We start from the raw sequence: 23,584 nt of genomic DNA on the forward strand, positions 1-23,584 counted from the left end.
ATATTGAGTAAGACTGGATGTCGACACTTTGACAGCCGACAGACAAGTTGTATTTTGACATCCTCAAGATAATATTTGCCTTCAGTTTATTGGTGAAAAGAATAGTGACAGGAAGTGGTGGGCAGTAGAGGTGGGTGGGACAGGAAATGACCTCATCCAGAATCAGTTCACCCACACATAAGCGCCAACCCCTAATGAAGAACACAGCCCAATGTGTCTCAATGTACGTCATCGCTCAAAATTAATTCTTGGCTAATATTGCTTAATACAAAGAGCTAGGTCTACAATCAGGCCCGTCGCGACAAGGCAGGCAAACCAAGCAATTGCTTGGGGCCCCGAGCTGGCCTGGGGCCCCAAGACAACTACTGGTTAAGAATAAAATGCAACGACAAACTGTGTGAGCGCCCCTTTGATAGTCAATGCAGTAAAGTGCAATGACACTGTTATCGGGATCCCCCTCAAGGGGGCCCCCTCAGCAGCCAGCCAACCATGCGATCTCTGCTGCCGGCAAAATACAAAACCTCCTCGCCAGTCATCATGAAGTGGAATTATGCTTCAGGAAGCCAGAAAAGAATGAAGAGAAAGGAAGAGGAGGATAAGAAAAAACAAGATAGTGGTAAGTAGGGGTGTAACGATACACGTATTCGTATTGAACCGTTCGGTACGAGGCTTTCGTTCGGTGTTCGGTACGCATTTTCAAATCGAACGGTTCGTTGGATCATTTTTCCTGCCGACCAAAATTTCGTTATTTCAAATGTAGGCGCGTTGCGCGTGGCAAGCGCGCTCATAATGTAGAGACGCCGGCGCGACCACAACATTGCCCAACATCAAATGTGCAAACGTAATGCAAGCGGAACGAAACTGGGCTACTCGTTATTGTGTGGTTGACGGACCGTTGTTTATCATTTTGGACCAGTGCAGCGCGAGCCGATCGTGATCATGCGACACTGTTACACAGCGCTTAAGAGATCCAGTAAAGAAAGCATTTGAATTCGCCACAGAAGTAATAACATCGCTGCGAGATCTAGTGAGAAACATTCACATAGTTTGGCAGGAATAGTAGGCTATTATGCCTTCAAGTAACATTACGTCGGTTTTATTTTGACATTATGAATACAATGCCCTCAAATGTTAATCTTAACTAAAATAAACATTTGTTTATAACTACTACAATATTACATTTAATTTTTTCCAAGGAGCTGTTTTGTTTTATATGTTCCTAAGAAGAGTCAATTATAGCTCCAGAATTGCTCAAAGTAAAAAGAAATCATATTTTATGATGCTAGTTTTAATTAAAAAAGAAGAAAAATAAATAAATCAAGGAAATTGGCATTTCTTTCTTTTTGCTGTATCGAGAACATACCAAACCGTGTGTATCGTATTGAACCGAATACCACCCCTAGTGGTAAGTGATAAATTACACTGGATAAAATAGCTCCACTTGTCTTGTACAAATGATGTAATTTTGCAGCAGGTAGGATAGAAAAAAATGTTTATGTTAGCTACCTGCCTGACGGCAAATGCTGCTTGTAACAAACAGTTAGTGCAACTTTTTTTTCGAACGGACGGAATTATAATATGTTTTTTATTGGGGGGGCCTCCATGTCCATTTTGCTTGGGGCCCCCAAATTCCTTCAAATGGCCCTATCTACAATGACCCAGAAATGACCAAACACAAGCTTGAATTTAGTAAAACTTATACAGTCTTTTTATTTGCTTACAGAAAACACATGAAGTCAAAAGTTCAAATGACTTTAACAAACAAATTACCAAGCAGTGACATCACAAAATGTTTTTAGTCTCACTAAACACGTGTTGTTGGTTCTCTGGCTCTTTCCTTTGTATTCATGCTCTTGTAATGAGAAAAAGACCACAGACACTGTATTCACCTGATTTAATGAATAATAAATAACTGAGTGAATTGGCATGCTTAATGGACAGCCCTACTCTCAGAATATTGTTAATTGTTTTTGCATTTGTCTTCATGATGGTCTCATTTACTCATTTGACACTGCTGTAGATCACAGACGCCTCTTCCACAGTCTGCACATTTGATAGCCTACCCAGTGGGCATTTGATGTCAATTTGACATCAAATTGATGTCAAAATTACATCAAGAAATTGGTCAAAAATGAAAATCAAATTGACGTCAAAGTGTTGATGTCAATTTGATGTCAAGATTTGACCTCTGCTGATGTCATTTTGCCAAACAAAAAGGTGAAACGCATGGCCGTACACTTATTACCAGCTTCACTTAAAACTAACCAGATTTACTTTATTTAATTTCCGGTTTAAATAAATATAATATTTAAATAGTTTAAAATATATTAAACATATTTTGATGACACCATGATGGTGGTTAGCGTTTGCTTTAGTTGTGCTCTTGACCCTTGACTCTTTAATATAAAATTTTCTCTGGCTGCTATAACTGTGTGTTTATAAAGCACAACTGTTGTAGCTAAAAAAGCCATGAGATCAGGAGATGTTGGCGGTTTATTGAAGATGATGACAATATCATCATGTAATTGCCTGAATCGCTGATCTTATTCAGTGTCTAATCTTTGGTTATATAGGACTTGTGATTTTAATGTTGTATTATAATATAAGCCAATTAATCTAACAGCATGAGAATAATGTTTTTTTTTTTAATTAATAAAGGATTTTAAAAACATTTAATGCATTAAACTCAACATTATTACTTAGCTATCAAGAATCAGTGTATGACTCTCAACAATGGTGACAATCAATGAAGTGCTTCATGCTGCAGTGCATGCTGGGTACCACCAATCAAAACTCACCCATATCTCCCAGCATGCATTGCAGCTTTAATAAATTATGCAGCTGGAGTTGATCTGATTATCTGGATATTTTGTTTGATTGTCACCATTGTTGAGATTCATACGCTGTTTCTTGATGTCTGTGTGCGTCTAATTAATGCCATAGATGACAGGGTTTTGTGCACTAAATAGTTTTTAAAAACCAAGTGCATTATTTGATAAACAACACTGCTAGATATGCTGTAGAATCAAATTACTTCTATCATGAATAAAACCGCTTTTAAACCACAAATCCCATATAATCAAAGCATTAGACACTGAACATGATCAGGGATTCAGGAAATTACATGATGATATCATCAATAAACAGCCAACATCCCCTGATCTCAGTTTCTGATGGCTTTTTCAGCTACAACAATTGTGCTTTATAAACACACAGTTATAGCAGCCAGAGAAAATTTATATTAAAGAGTCAAGGGTCAAGAGCACAACTAAAGCAAACGCTAACCACCATCATGGTTTCATCAAAATATGTTTAATATATTTTAAACTATTTAAATATTATATTTATTTAAACTGGAAATTAAATAAAGTAAATCTGGTTAGTTTTAAGTGAAGCTGGTAATAAGTGTACGGCCATGCATTTCACCTTTTTGTTTGGCAAAATGACATCAGCAGAGGTCAAACTCTTGACGTCAAATTGACATCAACACTTTGACGTCAATTCGATTTTAATTTTTGACCAATTTCTTGACGTAATTTTGACATCAATTTGATGTCAAATTGACATCAAGGTGCCCGCTGGGTAAAAACATCAAATAAAACAACAATCATGTTACGTATCAGATGATGATAAAAGTCATTAAACAAATCAGATGTTTCTGAAACATCAGTGGGACACAAAGTTGTTAAGAAAAAAAAAATCCAGATTTAAAGAACTATAAATTCTCCTTTCATCAACACAAAAGTAGCATGAGGGTGAGTAGATGGCAAACGTTTTATTATTGCGTGAACTGTCTCTTTAAGCTCGTTCTTCTCACCTCAGGACAGAATCAGGCTGACGAATCCTGATATTGACGTAGTGGCTTTCGGTCTCCTCTGCTCTTCTGCTTGAAAAAATCGTCAATAAGCTCATAATTTGTGCTAAAATAGTCTAAATGTTTAGTTTTAAGAACAATTTTAAAAAGCTGGTTATGTCCATTTTGATGTTTCTGTGCAAGTTCAGCAGACAGTGAGGTTCGGGTTTGTTCCGATCAGAGCTCGTGAGCGGAGAGCGCATTTCTGAATATTCCGCTCCGCTCACTCATTTCGTAGGGTCGCTCGCTCAACCCAGAAGAATGGCCTGCTGCCTGGCTCGAAAACATGTGGAATAAGGGCTGCTTCCGAATACATTTTTTTCTAGTCGACTAGTAGTTGTTCATTTAAGCCATTCGTGGACAAACCGCCCATTTATATTAATTTAATTACTTAGGCTAGGAGAACATCTAACTGTATATTGTAGATTGTGAACATTCCATTATCTGTTTATTTGGGGTCAGAGAACATACTTAGCTCATACATCTCTTTAATTTTGTGCTGGATGTTGAAGTGTTAGTTAAAAGATAAAGGTATTAGTTAATAACAAACAAACAAAAACTTTAAATCAACATGAAGCCATAATATTAATAAATAAAATATGGTATAATTACAGTTTACAATTACAGTACAATGACTTCATAATATTTTATTTTAGTAAAGGTATGCCTGGATCACCCAACACAAAGTTGTGCGTTGCGAGTGAGACATCGCAAAGATTACACCGATATTAGATTTCTCGAACATTGCGTGGTTGCACTATGCCTGCAACTTAGTAATCAACATGCATTTATGTAGGACTGTCAAAAAATCATCCATTATCATGGTTTAGTTGTATTTTAAAACACTGATTTTTCTTAAAAACGTTGTGTCAGATGTATTTGGTAGCATGATTATCTTGTTTAATCGTGTATTCAGTCCATATTTATCAGGTTGATATTTGTAGAAATACCGTAAGCAAAATACATTTATAAACCAAAAATAACAAGGTAATGGCCTTGTGTCAGAACACAACAGGTATGAAGATATGTTTGTTTTTTTACTTTTTATTCTAACTTTAAAGCTAGATTATCCTTTGAAAAGTGTAATACAGTATTTGATTTTTACACATGCAGTGTTTTCGCCAACTGGCCTAAACCGTCGACCCCTGAAGTTATGACTTCTGAAGGCCTCTCGTGTAGATTCACTCGGTTGAAAAAAATGGTATTTTGTCATTTAAACTTATGAAATTAATATGAAATTAACTTATTTTATTAGCTGAAATCATTGTCTTTATTCATAAATATGTCCTCATTGGTGTAAAATGACCTCTGCCAATGATCTGACATCCTTGTAAGCGAAACATTTCTTATCTTTATTTACATGGGGGCGGGTAAGTCCATGTAAGCTCCCATGTTGTTCCGCCATCTTGAAAAACTATAATAGCAGAGAGGGACACTAGCCTAGCCTAGCACTAGCCTACCTCGACACGTTTCATCAACGCGTGTTCGTTCAGAGCCGGCTGACTGAGACCAGCTGAAGCGGACACGGAGATCAGTGAGAGGCGCTTGTCACTACCCCGGCAAATATGAAAGGCTGCAGTGCACGGGACAATATAATGCAGGATCATAGTTATGCAGAGTCACAGGAGAAGTAATCCTCGTCGCCAAAAAACAAAAATTTAAAGGAGAACTCGGCAACTCTAGCGAACTCTAGTCACTTCTTCGCTGATTTTCCCTTTTGTTGTCGCATGTTTTCCCCACAAGCTCCCCCTACAGCTGTGGGGGGGCGTATATTTCACAACACGGTTGTAAAAAACTCACTTGCGGTGGCCTCCTCCCCCTCTCTACCGCTGCTCATGTGCGTTTGTTTTGATCGGAGCAAGCCAACTGTATCGCGTGGAGCTATGTCTACCGAGGTGGTGATGTATACATCATACATGCGTGGGTGTTTATGTCGAATTGCCCTAAAGCAATTTGTGTTTCACGCTCGTTCTCATTCTCGTTCTCGCTTCTCACGAGACTTCCAATTTCTATCTTGCCGGGACGGTAGTCCCCAAGTTGCAAGGTTGGTTTTCCGCCTGGGAACGCTGGGGGGAGCGGGGAAAGTCACTAATATCACCAGAACAGGTTGTTTAACCATCCAAATGAATGTTTTATTAAGTTAAAAAAGTTACCAAGTTCTCCTTTAATTTATCGGGATGTAAATAAATATCGGGATAGCTTTTCCCAGGTGGAAAGAGCTAATGAAGGAGAAAGACTTTGAAAGGGACGCTGAAGTTGCCTGCTTTCTTCTCGACAGGTAAGTCAAAGTTAGGATCTAAATTACAAGCTTTTTCCATTGCTTGGTTGTGTAAAATATTTTTTAGGCAGCATAACAGTAGAACATGTACAGTTAAACTCAATGAAGTGCTATTGGAAGACATGTTGTCATAGCTTCTTTGCACATAATGGTTACCGTAGTTGCAATACGCATTTTAAAAGCGAGGCGCTAGAGAGCACTATTCGTTAAAATGCAAAATACAATGTCTCCGCTAGATGGGAGAAATTCTTTTGGGAGAACTAAGCATACTTTTTTGCTTTATTTTTTATTTATTTATTTCATTTTTGAAAATGTAGTTTTCTGTGATGGTCGTGTTTAGGTGTACATGATCTAATATGCAGTTACGGTACAAAAATCATTATGGCTATGGAAAGCCCACATCATAAAAATTTAAACCCTGCATGGACAAAAAAATGCTAATTGAATCTTTTCATATAAATGAGATTTAAGACGACTAAGTACAGTTTTTCAACAATCTAAAGTTTTTGAACAGACATTGTTTAACCCTCTGGGGACCAAAAACGCGCCCGCGTGTTTTGCTCGTTTTTTTTTTTTTGCAATGAAAATAAACACTAAATGCTCTGTTAATTTTGATCTTTCATTTTCGTGTAATACATCAATCGATCCTGTTCAGTTTCTATTTTTTTTCTGTATACTCACAATAAAAATAAAGTGTTTTGCTTTTTGACAAATAAAGAAAAATTAACATGATGCTATTTCTGCCTTCTCTCTGTCAGTAAACTCCCATTTGATACGCGTTCGAAAATGATCTATAACTCCGCGAAAATTCAGTCAAACAGGCAAACAGACCCACGGGCATAAAGCTTGAGATTGCATCTTTTAAATGAAGTAATTTATATAAAAAACAAATATTCTCAGCTTCTGTAATCTGTACAAAAAGAGAGCGACTCCAGTCGAGCTCATTACGAGCCATTCAAAAGTAATTTGACCACTCCCCTGAGAGCGCATGCTATTCAAACGCAAATTCTGAGAACCATTTCAGTCTGTGAAACGCCCCCACATCAGCTGTAAACAAAGCGCGTTGCAATCGAGTGAGACATAATATAGTCTACCTTATGGAGAAAAGTTTCCTCAGAACAGTGCTGATATATGAGGAGCAATATCTCCTGATATGAGGAGCAGATCCCGCTGAGGAGTGAGGTAGGCTGTTTTCTTTTCTCAAGTGTTGATGTGGAATAACGTTAGTGTAGGCCTATGCAAACCGCAAAAAGATGAATCGCATTTCTATAATATGACTCGCCTTTCTGTGAGATGAATGAAGGGTACATATTTGTAAAGACTGTTTAGCCTAAATATGAATCGCGCGTCTGTGTGTAAAAGAATAAACTGCTTTGCTATAGCCTACTGAGATGAGTAAAAATCGACTGGAATATGTTGAAATAAAATGTATTTGTATAAGCAACGTATTAAACTGCAAATTAGCATTTATATGCCCTAATATTTCATAAAAACAACGTTACAGTCAGTCACTTGTTGACTAGATTTGGGTAGTTTTTAGGCTACTGTAGAATATACTGCCACATCAAATAGCCTAAGCTTTTGTTTAGCAATTTCTGCTCATATCTAACGTTATATAAATATATAACTATATTATTTATATATATATATATAATATATATATATATATATATATATATATATATATATATATATGAAGAGTTCAGATGCAAAAGCCTCTAAGTGCCATCTGAAATTTTCTTCTAGAATGATAATTTTTATAAAGCTTGTATATTTAAGTTCAACAATTTCACTTAAATGGCAATGCAAATTACCTATTAATTGTCATTTAAGTGAAATTACTTAACTTAAATATACAATCTTTATAAAAATGATCATTCTAGAAGAAAATTTCAGATGGCACTTAGAGGCTTTTGCATCTGAACTCTTCATATATATATATATATATATATTTATTTACTATATTCAAAATAATGAATACATATGATAAAATGTAGGCCTATAATCTTTTTTCTTTTTCTTTTTTACAAAGAAAGAGTACACTTGAAATATTGTTGAAATTGTAATTATTGTTGTAATTGTAAATTTTTTAATAAAATAGCAAAACATATTTACAAGATATATCTAAGCGAAATCTTAAATGGTCAATATAAGTCTTCTTCTAAATACATCTTTTGTCCTTGCATTGTGGCTCAGTCAGTGTCACACCTGAATGAATGGCTAATTATGCAGAGTCATTATGCAGAGTGGGTGGGACATGGTAATCTAAGGTGTAAACTACTCCTCCCCCTCGCATATTGGCTTTCCAAGCAAAACCTGTTTTACACCATTTAAATCAATGTATTTTTTTTTTGTGAACGATAAAGCAAGACTATTTTCACATAATTTTGAAGCTAGAACTGAAAGGGACAACATCCATTAGTCAAAAGTATTGTGGACACATATTTAATATGTGTTTTGTGGTCTTAATTCAGCAACTTTTTATTTTAATTTTTTCCAATAACCACGCATAAACATTATTCTCTTAAAAATACAAACATCTACATACACGTTGCTCGCATATTATGGTAGGCCTGTTTGTGCTATATAGAGTGAATTTACACCTTTGCCATTAACATGTTTATAAATAACTGAAAAAAGCACAAATGTCAGAGCATGTCAGAACATCTCAAGGACCCCAAAAACAGCTTGGTCCCCAGAGGGTTAATAACAGTTATACTTTAGGTCACCGTTAGACAAAATCATTACAGTAATCTTCTAAAAGATAAATAGAAGATATGAATGTATTCAAACTTTAAAGATTTCATTTAAACAATCTTTCATTTTAAAAGATCATATTTAAACTTTTACGATTATGCTTTGAAATAAATTTAGTACGAACAAAACTTTGGCTCTGGAAAGGCATTAGCAGACTAACATTACAGTTACAGTTACAGGTTCACAGTTTCTAAATATTTTCATTGTTGCTCTCTGAAGATAGGCCTACGTATATGGTGATTTTCTCACAGATACAACTTAAGGAATTATTGAACATTTCACAGGTGTGAGATGACTTGTGACGCTTCAAATTTCGAATTATTTTACATACCCATGATAAATAAAAAATATACTTTAAGTTCAAGTCAAGTTTTTCCACAGACCATCGTTGTAGAATATTTGTTTTTATTAAGACTTTTAATAATTTATTGAATTTTATTTAAAACATCTTTTATTTTTAAAAGATATCATTTAAACTTTTAAGATTATACTTTGAAATAAATTCAGCACCTGATCATTTTTGTGAACCCATTCATATGTGGTATGTTAGGACCTATTTCCTAAAAACCAAAAAAAAAAAAAAAAAGATGCATTTTATTGTTTTGTTTATTTAAAACTGAAAGAATTGGTTTCAGTAAGATATATTTTATAAGCATTTTCATTATAAAGAACAGAATGTTTTTCAACCTTAGTTAAATTAGCATGATAAGAATTTTATATACTTATAAAGAACTGAATGGTTTTTAAACTTTTGTGTGAAATATACAACATTATTAGGAAACCCCTGTTTCTCACTGTTACCTCAGGAATGTGGAGGAGCACACAGACACACACACACACACACACACACACACACACAGACACGTGTGTTTTGAGACGGTGATGTTTTGAGAGACTCATTGGAATTTTTTATTTAAACTTTTGGTGTGAGGTTTTAGTAAGCTATTTTATAATCATTTATATTCTTTTAAAAATAACTGAATGGTTTTTCAACATTTGTGTGAGATAAACTTCCACAGTTTTTTCAACCTTAGTTAAATAGTCGTCCCCATGCAGTCCGCTGTCATCCCGGAGGTCGTCCCCGTGCAGCCCGCTGTCATCCCAGAGATCGTCCCGGAGATACCCACCATCAGCCCCTGCCACGGCAAAGAAGGCTGTCTTCCTCTTTTATGCAGTAGCAGTACTGCGTGCTTGGAGGAGACACAGCAGGTCTGCTGAGACTGTTCAGGTCACGTCGGCCGATCCAGAGACCATTCAGGTCACGTCTGCCGATCCAGAGACTGTTCAGGTCACATCTGCCGATCCAGAGATTGTTCAGGTCCCGTCTGCCGATTCAGAGACTGTTCAGGTCACGTCTGCCGATCCAGAGATTGTTCAGGTCACGTCTGCCGAGCCAGTGTTTCCAGACAAGATAGCCACCGCCGAGCCTGTGTCCCCTGACAAGATGGCCGCCGTTGAGCCTGTGTCTGTTCCTGAGCCTGAGCTGGTGTCTGTTCCTGAGCCGATGTTTGTTTCTGAGCCAGTGTCTGTTCCTGGGCAGGTGTCCGTTCCTGTTCCTGAGCCGGTGTCTGTTCCTGAGCCGGTGTCTGTTCCTGAGTCAGTGTCTGTTCCTGAGCCGGTGTCTGTTCCTGAGTCAGTGTCTGTTTCTGAGCAGGTGTCCGTTCCTGAGCCTGTGTCTGTTCCTGTTCCTGAGCCGGTGTCTGTTCCTGAGCCGGTGTCTGTTCCTGAGTCAGTGTCTGTTTCTGAGCAGGTGTCCGTTCCTGTTCCTGAGCCTGTGTCTGTTCCTGTTCCTGAGCCGGTGTCTGTTCCTGAGCCGGTGTCTGTTCCTGAGTCAGTGTCTGTTTCTGAGCAGGTGTCCGTTCCTGTTCCTGAGCCTGTGTCTGTTCCTGTTCCTGAGCCGGTGTCTGTTCCTGAGCCGGTGTCTGTTCCTGAGTCAGTGTCTGTTTCTGAGCAGGTGTCCGTTCCTGTTCCTGAGCCTGTGTCTGTTCCTGTTCCTGAGCCGGTGTCTGTTCCTGAGCCGGTGTCTGTTCCTGAGTCAGTGTCTGTTTCTGAGCAGGTGTCCCTTCCTGTTCCTGAGCCTGTGTCTGTTCCTGTTCCTGAGCCGGTGTCTGTTCCTGAGCCGGTGTCTGTTCCTGAGTCAGTGTCTGTTTCTGAGCAGGTGTCCGTTCCTGGACTGTCTGCTCCGCCCTGGCCGCCTGAATGGTCGTCTCCGCCCTGGCCGCCCGATGGACTATCTGCTCCTCCCTGGCTGCTTGATAAACTGTCTGCTCCGCCCTGGCCGTCTGAGGGTAAGTCTCCGCCCTGGCCACCTGATGGACTGTCTACTTCGCCCTGCCTGCCGGCTAAGCCAGCACCCCCTGTCTCTGTTCCCCTCCATGGTCCTGGCCCTCCATCCCTCCCCCTGATACTCCACCGTTCCACCTCCCTCCTGGACTTTTGTTGGGTTTTGTTTTGTGTCATGGAGCGTCTGGTAGCTGCTCCGTAGAGGGGGGGTTATGTCACAGTGCCTGGTTTGTGTTTCCCCGGGTGTCCACTAGAGGTCTCTCTTCCTTACTGTCACCATTCATTCTGGAACTGCATTTCCCACGATCCTTTGTCTGTTTCTCATCACTCATCATTGCACGCAGCTGTTTCTCATTACATTGTTTAGTTTCTGTGTATTTATACCCTGTCTGGTTAATGTTTGTCACGGAGTCCTTAGGATTTGTCACTACACTTCTGATGTCTGTTTCCTGATTTGTTCTTGTTTTGTTTATTGTTTTGGACTGCTTATTTGGATTTTGACCCCTGCCTGGATACTACGATTTTGGATTACACTTAAATAAACATACTACTAATGGATCTTCCTGTTTCCCGTGTGTGACAGTGACATTTAGATGGGTTTGTCAGATAAGAGAGACATTAAAAATGTGCAGTATTGGGGGTCCTCAAGGACCAGGATTGGGACCACAGGGATAACACACACAATGAGCATTATTAAAACAATCTTTGGCTTTAAAAACATTTCCATAAATAATGTTTCATTGAGAATATTTCCAATTGATTAGGTCATTGGTTTCTACAACAGTATTAATCTGACTATATTCACACAGTAACCAGCGTAACTCTTACCGTGTTCTGGTGAGTCTCTCCAGCAGGCGTTGAACTGATGAATTTCTCGTGGTTAACAGTGTTTATTTTAAAATACTCGCACACACAGAAAATGTTTCTTCCTCTTTCTTGACTCCTGCCCACACAAGCAACTTCAGACAACTTTTCATGATGATCCAATGGCATTTATTGATATCTAAAAAGTCATTAAACCCAACATGTTTAACAATATGAAGAGGTTTGTCCACCACTTTGATAGGTCATGTACAAAGATGTATTAACATATAGGATGTATTTACAGTTTAACTTGTTTTTCAGCATTTTAAGAGTGAAGGGATGCTCATAAATAAATGATATGATAAAAGTGTAATTTATTTATAAATAAATAAAAGTGGGCTTTTAAACTAAATTTTTATAGCCTTTCTTCCTGGAAACATTTTCTGAAGAATTATTTAGCAAGACACTCAAGATAGGAACTTATATTGAGTAAGACTGGATGTCGACACTTTGACCGAGGATAGACAAGTTGTATTTTGACATCCTCAAGATAATATTTGCCTTCAGTTTATTGGCGAATAGAATAGCGACAGGAAGTGGTGGCCAGTAGAGGTGGGTGGGACAGGAAATGACCTCATCCAGAATCAGTTAAGAACACATGCACAGCCCAATGTGTCTCAATGTACGTCATCGGTCCAAATGAATTCTTGGCTAATATTGATTAATACAAAAACCCCTAAAAGGACATGGAGATTCAAAAGTATGAGATGGGAGGAGAAATAACATTTCAATGCTTTTGCATTTCCTCACAAGAGTTTCATGCATGGGGAATTCAAAGAATTTGAGAGAAAACACAAAAGCATTGAAATATAATTTCCACCACCATGTGACTTTAGGGGCTCCATTAAATGTTGTTTTAGTCAAGCTGATTAAACCAACATGATTGACCTTGTCTTAACACACGTATACACACAGAAGTTGCTCTACAAATAATCGTCACTGGTGACTTTAATAGACTGAGGTGTTCATCAAAGCTTTAATTGTATCCACTGTTGCACAAGTTTGTTAGAATAGTCCAAATATTAATAATAACCCAGCTATCACATATAATAGGTTACTCTGAGGTTAGGTCTACAAAGACCCAGAAATGACCACACACAAGCTTGAATTTGGTAAAACTGATACAGCCTTTTTATTTGCTTACAGAAAACACATAAAGTCAAATGTTCAAATGAATTACAAATTACCAAGCAGTGACATCACAAAATGTTTTTAGTCTCACTAAACGCGTGTTGTTGGTTCTTTGGCTCTTTCCTTTGTATTCTGTTCTTGTAATGAGAAAAAGACCACAGACACTGCATTCCTGACATCTATTCACCTGCTTTAATGAATAATAAATAACTGAGTGAATTAGCATGCTAAATGGACAGCCCTACTCTCAGAATATTGTTTAACTGTTTTGGTCTTTGTCTTCATGATGGTCTCATTTACTCATTTGACACTGCTGTAGATCACAGACTCTTCCACAGTCTGCACATTTGATAGCCTAAAAAAATTAAATAAAACAACAATCATGTTATGTATCAGAATACATGACGATAAAATTCATTAAACAAATCAGATGTTTCTGAAACATCAGTGGGACACAAAGTTATTAAGAAAAAAAATTCCAGATTTAAAGAACTATAAATTCTCCTTTCATCAACACAAAAGTAGCATGAGGGTGAGTAGATGGCAAACGTTTTATTATTGCGTGAACTGTCTCTTTAAGCTCGTTCTTCTCACCTCAGGACAGAATCAGGCTGACGAATCCTGATATTGTCGTAGTGGCTTTCGTTCTCCTCTGCTCTCTTCGTCTCGGTCTTTCTGTGATGTTGGACAGTTGCGTACTGAATCTCCTCAGTGTCTCTGCATTCAGGAGCATTTCCGTCTCTTCTGGGTTTGCTGGAAGTAACACTGGCGTACTGAGCGTCATCACAATCCCTGTGATGAAAACTGCAGTTGTCAAGCCCCTCCTGAAAAAGAACAATCTGGATAAGACCATATTAAGCAACTATAGACTGATTTCAAATCTTCCTTTCATAGGTAAGATCATTGAAAAAGTTGTCTTCAACCAGCTGAACAAATTCTTAAGCTCGAATGGATACTTTGACAATTTTCAATCTGGTTTCCGACCGCGCCACAGCACAGAGACAGCGCTCATAAAGATAATAAACGATATTCGCTTAAATACTGATTCAGGCAAATTATCAGTGCTGGTGCTACTCGACCTCAGTGCTGCATTTGACACTGTCGATCATAACATACTTCTGGACAGGCTGGAAAACTGGGTGGGGCTTTCTGGGATAGTCTTAAAATGGTTCAGGTCATACTTAGATGGGAGAGGTTATTATGTGAGTATAGGAGACCATAAGTCTGAGTGGACATCCATGACATGCGGAGTCCCTCAATGCTCAATTCTTGCGCCACTCCTGTTCAACCTGTATATGCTCCCAATAGCCGCGTTTCCACTGTCGGGCCAGGGCTTTAAACGGGCCGTCCCGGGCTAATAGCCTCGGGCCAATAGCACCGGGCATGCGTTTCCACTGTCGGGCCAGGAGCTCCCCAGCGCTTCACTAAAACACGCCCGTAACACGCCTCTCTGGGACAACGTCACACTAACCCATCATTTCACCAACAAATGGAAGTTTTATCAGAAAACTAATCAGAAATCACTGGAAACAGCGTTGAAAACAAACACGATAAAAGCGGCCGTTTGCTAGCTTTTTTTGTTTGTTTGTTTAGCAGCTACTTGAATATTTAAAACCCAAGCATCAATGTTTTACCACAGGTTTACAATAAAAAGTGATACATTGATCATAATGAATTAATTTATGTAAAAATTATGTAAAAATTGCACATTAGTCACGCAGAAATAAATTACCGTTAGGTCTATTTCACAAAAGAAAGAGGACACACTTACTTTTTCAGTCGCGTCTGTTTCTTTATCTGGTAACTTAACGTTAGTTACAGGACATATTTACATCACATTTAGAAAAAATTATAATTTCTACAAATATATGCCATACGACCTGAGGAGCTTTAGCACTCTCTCGACTCCCATTTTCAGTCAGAGAAACAGAGGAAGCTCCCGAAAAAAAAAGTTACTTTATTTTTTGATAGTCCGGTTTAAAGAGACGAGACGTAGGCTATGACAGATAAAATAAAAACATGACTGTGATAGCCTTTAAGATTGGTCTGATTTCTTCAAGCGTTCGCTATGTTTTTTTTTTTTACTATGCGTATCTTCAAGCGTTTACTATGTTTACTATGGTAACGGCTAGCGCGCATAGTCTTTTGCATCACAAACAGAAGGCATTCAAACATGAACGCGATTTAAATTATTTTATTTTTAAGTCTTAAATGCTGACAGAATCATCCGGCGCTGCCGTCTCCCAGCGGTAAACTCCTCCTCTGTTGGTAACCACTCCTCTAGCCCGAGCTGGCCCGCTTTGGCCCAAGGTATTCGACGGGCCAGAAATCCTGGCCGTTGGCCCCGAGTAAGCCCCGATCAAGCCCCGGAAGTGACAGTGGAAACGCGACTGGCCCTGGCACGCACTAGCACGGCCCGGCCCTGGCCCGACAGTGGAAACGCGGCTAATGAGCCAAATAATGAGAAAGAACCAAATTGCTTACCACAGCTATGCAGACGACACACAGATCTACTTAGCCCTATCGCCTAACGATTACAGCCCCATTGACTCCCTGTGCCAATGCATTGATGAAGTCAACAGTTGGATGTGTCAAAACTTTCTTCAGTTAAACAAAGACAAAACTGAAGTCATTGCATTTGGAAACAAAGATGAAGTTCTCAAGGTGAACGCATACCTTCACTCTAGGGGTCAAACAACTAAATATCAAGTCAGGAATCTTGGTGTGACACTAGAGTCAGCCCTTAGTTTCAGTAGTCATGTCAAAGCAATAACTAAATCAGCATACTATAATCTGAAAAATATTGCAAGAATTAGATGCTTTGTTTCCAGACAAGACTTAGAGAAACTTGTTCATGCTTTCATCACCAGCAGGGTGGATTATTGTAATGGACTCCTCACTGGCCTTCCCAAAAAGACCATAAGACAGTTGCAGCTCATACAGAACGCTGAGCAGAACCAGAAAATATGAACATATCACACCAGTCCTCAGGTCTTTACACGGGCTCCCAGTTAGATTTAGGATTGATTTTAAAGTATTATTACTGGTATATATATCATTCAATGGCCTAGGACCTCAATATATTGCAGATATGCTCACTGAATATAAACCAACAGATCACTCAGATCATTAGGATCATATCAGCTAGAAATACCAAGGGTTCACTCTAAGCATGGCGAGTCCGCTTTTAGCTATTATGCCAGCCGCAGCTGGAACCAGCTTCCAGAGGAGATCAGATGTGCTCCTACTGTAGTCACTTTCAAACCCAGACTCAAAACACTTCTGTTTAACTATGCATTTACTGAATGAGCACTGTGCCACTGTTCGTCCGACTGTTTGTACTGTACTGTATTTTATTTTATTTTTCTAAATTGTTTTAATTATTCTTATTTCATAATTATTTTAATTTCCTCTATGTAAAGCACTTTGAATTGCCATTGTGTATGAAATGTGCTATATAAATAAACTTGCCTTGCCTTGCCTAAACTTTTAAAAACACATCTCTAGACTTTCTGGGGTTTTTTTGTTTCTCGTTCCACTGACTTGTCTCTCATGTTTTGTGTGAATGGCCCCGTCTAACTAGACTATTCACATGTTGTGTCTGGGAGATTTACCTGTTTTTCTGTGAGGTCTTCAGCTTTAGCACCTCTTCGTTTTCTCCTGATTTAACAGACATTGAACTTCATTTTAAAGATTAATTACTAATCACATTACATGAGGCATTTCCACCTGCACTAGTCTGAAAGTGAATTACATTCATACACTCACTGTAACTGAGAATGATTTTAATGAAAACTTACATTATAAACAGAATGATGATGATGATGACGATGAAGAATCCTAAACACGCTGTGATCCCCAACCAGACGAGCCAGCCATGACCACGATGTACTGAAAGATGAATTATTTTTAGTTCAGATTAAGTCTCAAAGCTACATACTATAGCAGTCTTGAACCCTTTATAAAATAAAAGCTTCACCTGTGACAGTTACAGCGTCTGATCTCTGAGATCCATGTTGATTGTGAGCCTGACAGTAGAAGCGTCCACTCTGTAGTGCACTGAAACTCTGTCCAGATCCAACAGCTGAGGTTTCATTCTCCTTAAACCAGCTGAAGTTCAGAGCAGGAGGGTTTGAGTCACTGATGCAGTTCAGAGTCACTGAATCTCCCTCGTCTATTACAGCAGATCCATTCATCAACACTGAGACGCTCCTGGGAGAGTCTATAACAATTATCAGATTATCATTTTTAAATCGTAGTACACATTTTTAAAATTGCTAATATGGACTGAATTTATCAAAACAGAAAATTTGCATCTTATGTTTACTCATTAACTCACACATGACGTTTAAAGTCTCAGCATTAGAGTATTTCTCTCCATGTTCATTTCTGGACTTGCACTTGTATTCTCCACTGTCATCAGAGCTGATCTTTGAGATGCTGTATATTCCAGATCCTATAATCGTTCTTCCTTTAAACCAGCTGATTTCTGCAGGAGGGTTTGAGTCACTGATGCAGTTCAGAGTCACTGAATCTCCCTCCACTATTACACCAGATGGACTGATGAAGATCACAGGTTTCACTGGAGGATCTACAGGAGAAACATATAGTATCACCCGTCACTCGCCCCACCAAAGCACTTCTATTTCTGTTCTTACATACAGATGGTAGGGGCAGAATTTAGTATAAACAACATGAATCCATGGATCCTTGAGTCAAAAGGTCATGTCACTGATTAAGAAAAAAAAAAAAAAAAAAAAACTTTTTTCTGTGTGTGTGGTAGTCAGTAAATCAGTGCTGGATAGATTACTTACAAACTATAGTCAGTTACTGATTCCAAATTACATGACAAAAATTGTAGTTAGTAACATAATTGTTCGGTGTGGCTGTAGAAAGCGCTGGTGATGTTCGGTTCTTGAACGAATTGTTCTTTTGAGCCGGTAGGAAGTAACTAGTCGAGGGTACTTACAATAGAAGTAAATGGGGCTAATTTTGGAGGATTTAAAGGCATAAATGTGAATCTTATTATTTCATAAAAGCATTTACAATCAGTATTTTGTTCAAATATGTGCATTATTTGAGCTTTAAAAGTATTTAAATCATTATCTGAACAGCTGTTTTAGTGTGTTGTGTTTATGGTGTGGCGTTGCCATGACAACGGTGTGTAAAATTGAATATAACTGAATATAACATAAAATGTTAAAATCAATTGTTCATGTTTTGTGAATGTACTATTGAAACAGTGAGCATTTAAATGTTTTAAATATTAGCCCCAATAGGCTCTATGCACGAACGCTGCTGACGTATTTCCGGTAGGATCTCAGCCGGCGTCTTTACTTCCACATAGCGCATTCTATAGGACAATTCACTTTAATAAAAATCATTTTCTCAGAAACAGAGACAACGATTTTAGAAACTGATTCGCTAGTCGGATTTTGCGCGATATGAGCGAATACTCACCCTCAAAGTTGTTGATGTAGCTCGAAATTTATAATTTAAAGAACTTCTCTTTCTTACTCATATGTGTGACAGTTAACTGCCTCACAATATTGTTAACATCATTCACGTTAACCGCTGGAAGTTCTTGTAAACAGAGAGTGTAATTTGCCATTATCTCCACCTAATGCAAAAACGGCTTCTGACGCAGCACCGGATGTAACTGGGCGGGCTGAGACAAAACGCGGAAGCGATCGTGCATAGAGCCTATTACTATCATTTTTAAAGAAAAGGAGGGACGAGTGAACTCTACTGGCTTTGGAAAGAAAACTTTAAAGAACATACTCACACGTGACATTGAGCTGAACAGCAGGAGAGATGTGAGTGTGTCCGTCTACAGCACAGCTATATCTGCCTGAATCCTCTCTTCTGACTGACTGCAGCAGGAGTTCATTGTTTCTGTCTCTTCTCTCAGTTAATGGCTGTGAGTTTCTGTACCAGATGAATGTTCTGTCAGTCAGAGCGCAGCTGCTTTTACATCTCAGATTGACTGAATCTCCCTCTGTCACTCTCTCAGGAGACTCCACCTGAAGATCTGAACACAACACACACATTATATCTAGTGCTGCTGTCATACACGGATTATTATTCAACATAATGCACAGAAGAAGAGATAAACCTCACCAAAGTCATCTGTGACAGTAAGAGTCACTCCTGGAATACCAATATATTTTCCATCAGGTTTATCAGTGATGAATCTGAAATAGTACATGCGTGAATCCTTCAGAGTCACATCACTCAGTCTGATGGTGCAGTTCTTCTGTTTATCTCCCAGATACTGAAGCCTCTGACTGTATTCAGGGTCCTCAGACAGATCTGGAGGTTCTTCACCATGTATTAACAATTTAGTCCAGAACACTTTCTTGATCTGATATCCAGTAGTAGGGTATGTATAAGTGCATCTCATTATCACTGTTGAGTCCTTTAGTGCACAGATGTGTGAAGGACTGTAACTCACACTCCAATCAGCACTAGAAACCCCTGAAACACAACATTCATAAGGAAACAAGGATAGGAAACAACAACAGAAGGAAACAAATACCCAGCTATGAGTTAAACAGGACCATACACTATCATTAAAACTTGTTTTTCTTTACAAAACTGTTGTTAATAAATGAAGAATTACACTTATGGTGTGATCTGTGTAAAACCTACAGCCATCAGACAGAAGGTGATGAAATGCAGGAAGCAGAACATTGAACACTAACCATGAAAAACGTTATGCTCTAAATGTTAGCAGTTTATATCAGCATTATTTCAGCATTATATCAGCATAACCTGAATAATACCATTTTCTTTAGAAGCAACAAATAAATCACAGAAATGTCCCTCCATTATAGTAGATATTTCACCAGTGCCATTTTTCCTGGGGCACCAGCAGTGCTAACTGATCCATGTTAACTAGCCAAACCCTTTTACTCTTAGTTAGTAATGAACTCGTATGTCATTTACAGGAGAGACTCACCTGGCATCAGGAGCAGAAACACCAGAGCAAGAGTTATCAGTGACATCACAGGAAACTAAATAATTTACACAACAGTACAATATGTCATCTTTCATTTCATCAAAACTATAATAACAGCCGGTTATTGCATTATAAACACTGCAAAAATGATACAAACACTTTACAATCTTCACTGTTAGTAGATTTCCACGGATGAAACTCATTTAAAGATAACGTTATGAACACATGAGTCATCTAACAGAGGTTATAATGAAAGAAAATGTTTCTCACTTCCATTTTCTTGTGTGGAGATTAATTAGTTAGACAATATTAATTACTGAACAAGTGTAACTCTTACCGTTTTGTAGTTTCAGCCGCTGCAAACAGACTCCAGGAGAGCGAAGTGCAAATGCAAGCTGAAAACTTTCTTCTGTTATTTTACAGTTGTTTCCTTCCTCTTTTTAAAGTCTGAGCAACCTTCCCCACGCCGAGACAGGAACAACCCGAATGAAACCACTTGCAAATAGAATAAGATAAAACACTCTCTCTAAAGGATTGGTTAAAGAATATCTAAAAGCATTACTATAGAGCTTACATTACACATATCAAATGAAACTTTCAGTGTGAAGGGAAACCTCCTGTCAACATGATTAGATGGTGTTTTTCAGCTTCCTGAAAAGTGATCTTCTTTCTTTAAGACAAGCAGTTCTTCATTTTTAAAGACAGTGTTTATAAAATAAGATCAAACTGTGTGTGTTTACAGGCATGTTCAGTATTTACACCTATTTGAGGGAGGAACATGCCATTGCCTTCCCTTATAATAGAATCAGGAAACAATATGATTAGGGATGCACGATATTGCATTTTGGCCGATATTCGATATGCCGATATTTTCAAACTAATTTTGTTCGATACCGATACCGATACATACTGTATACACATTTTCCCCCTGATATATTTACACTTTAATTTTACTGAAGATAAATCCAAGTCTCTCTCCTGTACTACCGTTACCGTATTACACTCATGTGTTGTAGATAAGGCAATACACAAGACAAACAAAACAACATTTGATTCTACCATAAATGTATAATTTTACAAATGTAGACAGACATTCACCCCTGAAAAATAGGCAAATTATTTCACTTAGAGAATAAATGATGTGCCAGTGCCACATTTTATTTTTAAGTTCAGACTTCAAACTTCAGTCCTTAGGAGTAAAATAAATAAAAATAAATTTTCAAATAAAAAATTTACATCTTCTACTTGAACAGGTCTACCAAATGCTCCCGGTTTTGGTGCTGATGCAGTGGCGACCCGTTCATGTAACATGTAAGGGTGGCGCTGCCAATAAAGCAACTAAAAGCTGTCACAAAGAACCGCAAAAGTAATGATTATGAACAGGGGTTAAATTGGGATTTATTATGTGGGGGGGCCCGGTGGTATGCCCCCCCCGGGAATTTTTTTCAGATGGGATGTGATACAGCGTCGTCTTCCTCTTACACGTCTCATAATGAGTCACTGTGAGAACTGTATTCCCTCAAATGTGTGGTGAATGAATGCCAGCTGAGGTTTGAATGAACTATATATTGATGAATTATCAGATGATGAACTATAGTCCTTTCGCTTTTGTTTTCTGTGCAGGGGATCCACAAGAACAAACCACAGACCTCTTCCCGGAAGAACCTGGCGGTGAGGTTACGAAACACACACACACACACACACACACACGGTTTTGCTTTTTTCAGTCAACTCATTGTGGGTTTGCATCAACAGAGTCTTACTCCAGGTTCATGATGATGGTGGCTTTGATGTGTGTTTGCGCTCTGCTTTTCGTGTTTCTGTTTGGTCTGTTTCAAGTCCTGAAACACAGCAGTCGTAGTAACTCAGGTGAGACTACAGCACTAACAGAACATGTCTTTTTCTTCAAAACATCTTCTGTTGAGGTTCTGATAAACCGATAATTAAATCGTTATGTTCTTATCAGGTTCTGCTCCTCACCGAAGGACAATATCAAACCCAGTTCAGGTGACGACAGCAAATCTCATTCATAATTAATAACGTTGTTTTAACATCAGTGTTATTTTAGAATCATTGAGACACTATTATTATACACATCATGGACATATTCCAGGATGACAATATCAAGATTCATCTCTGGATGGAAATAACTGTTGTGATGTTTTTGGTCAGGATCTTGTATTGTCAATGTGTGGCATGACGAGGAGTTACTAAGGATCTAATGTAATGACTACGCCACCTGGGAATTCTCAACCCAGGAAAACCAACCTAATAAATAGGCTGCACAGATTTATTCCCGTAATAGGACAAGAGACGTGGATGAATAAATTACTTTTTTTTTTTATTAAAGGACACAAATGTAATAAATTATTCAAGACAAAGACAATACAAGGAAAATGTTCAAAATACTACAGCGCTCAATAGCACAAACCTCACAACATCAACACAAAAATAAATACACTTAGTCAAAAGAACAACACTCAAAAATAAGACAACAGGACTGAGTGAGGCCAGCAGGGGGGACTCAATGAGCACCACAACACTCAGTAAGTAGCACCAGAAATGCAAAAGAAAAACCAAAGCAATAACCACATCAGTATCACCTTCACACCGGTGCACATCCACAGCACAGCACAAGATAATCCACAAGGCAAGCCCCGCCCCTTTTTTTGCTTTTGGACACTCAACCCCTAATGACATCAAACGACAAAACACGTACATAGAATAATTAAATACAGTTCATGGTAGAAACACAAATACAAAATAACAAAAATACAAAAATTAGCTAAACAATAAACATTTGAAACAAAAATACAATTACCATACAAAACACAACAATGCACACGCATATACACACGCACGTGGCCTACGCACACACCACGCACACACTAAAACTGCAGGGCGGCGATATTCCTCCTGTCAACCTGCATACGCAATTAGCACTAACAGTTTCTTGTTCGGCCGCAGCCAGAGTGGAATGAAATTTACGCAAATCCTTTCGTGTTAGTATCTAGTTGAGACAGCAGCAAAACAGCAGCGCTCCGTAATCAACGAGCGAACGTCGGGTAACCCCAGCAATGGAATCCTCCCCGCTACTCGGCAGAATACGCTGCACTTCTGAAACGACAACTTTAATTAAAAGACATATCAGAGCATGACGCATATATACAAATAACCTGCATACTTGGGGTGCGAGGAATCCCAGTCACGGCAGTCCGAAGTGCCAAATCAACGCGCACGCTGTAACATGGAACACAAGGCATTTCAATTTACCCACTGCCCTATAAGGGAAGGATAGACGCTACAAACAACCGTGTTCCTACCTGTGAAGAGGCTGCAGACACATCCACCTTGGGAAACAGTACTCGTTCTCCTACATGCCATGGGACCACACAAACAATTTTCCCGCATGCCTCTTCACAGCATGCGGAACCGGAAAAGCAAGGAAGAAGCTCCG

General features: G+C 38.6%; 1 protein-coding gene across 1 annotated transcript in view; it reads right to left on the reverse strand.

The window, feature by feature from the left end:
• LOC311279681 (uncharacterized protein) overlaps positions 1-20,685 on the reverse strand; it is a 71,647-nt gene extending 50,962 nt beyond the window's left edge. The window contains exons 1-9 of the mRNA XM_084391338.1: positions 20,465-20,685; positions 20,128-20,182; positions 19,287-19,643; positions 18,952-19,197; positions 17,506-17,757; positions 17,146-17,388; positions 16,967-17,057; positions 16,781-16,826; positions 13,761-13,990 (exon numbers count right to left, since the gene is read on the reverse strand). Of these exons, the coding sequence (XP_084247464.1) occupies positions 13,761-13,990; positions 16,781-16,826; positions 16,967-17,057; positions 17,146-17,388; positions 17,506-17,757; positions 18,952-19,197; positions 19,287-19,643; positions 20,128-20,173 (1,511 nt within the window). The 5' untranslated portion in view covers positions 20,174-20,182; positions 20,465-20,685. The remainder of the gene's footprint in view (positions 1-13,760; positions 13,991-16,780; positions 16,827-16,966; positions 17,058-17,145; positions 17,389-17,505; positions 17,758-18,951; positions 19,198-19,286; positions 19,644-20,127; positions 20,183-20,464) is intronic.
• Positions 20,686-23,584: the final 2,899 nt, after the last annotated feature.

Source organism: Rutilus rutilus, assembly GCF_951802725.1.
Source record: "Rutilus rutilus genome assembly, chromosome: 2".
NCBI classification, from domain to species: Eukaryota; Metazoa; Chordata; class Actinopteri; order Cypriniformes; family Leuciscidae; genus Rutilus; species Rutilus rutilus.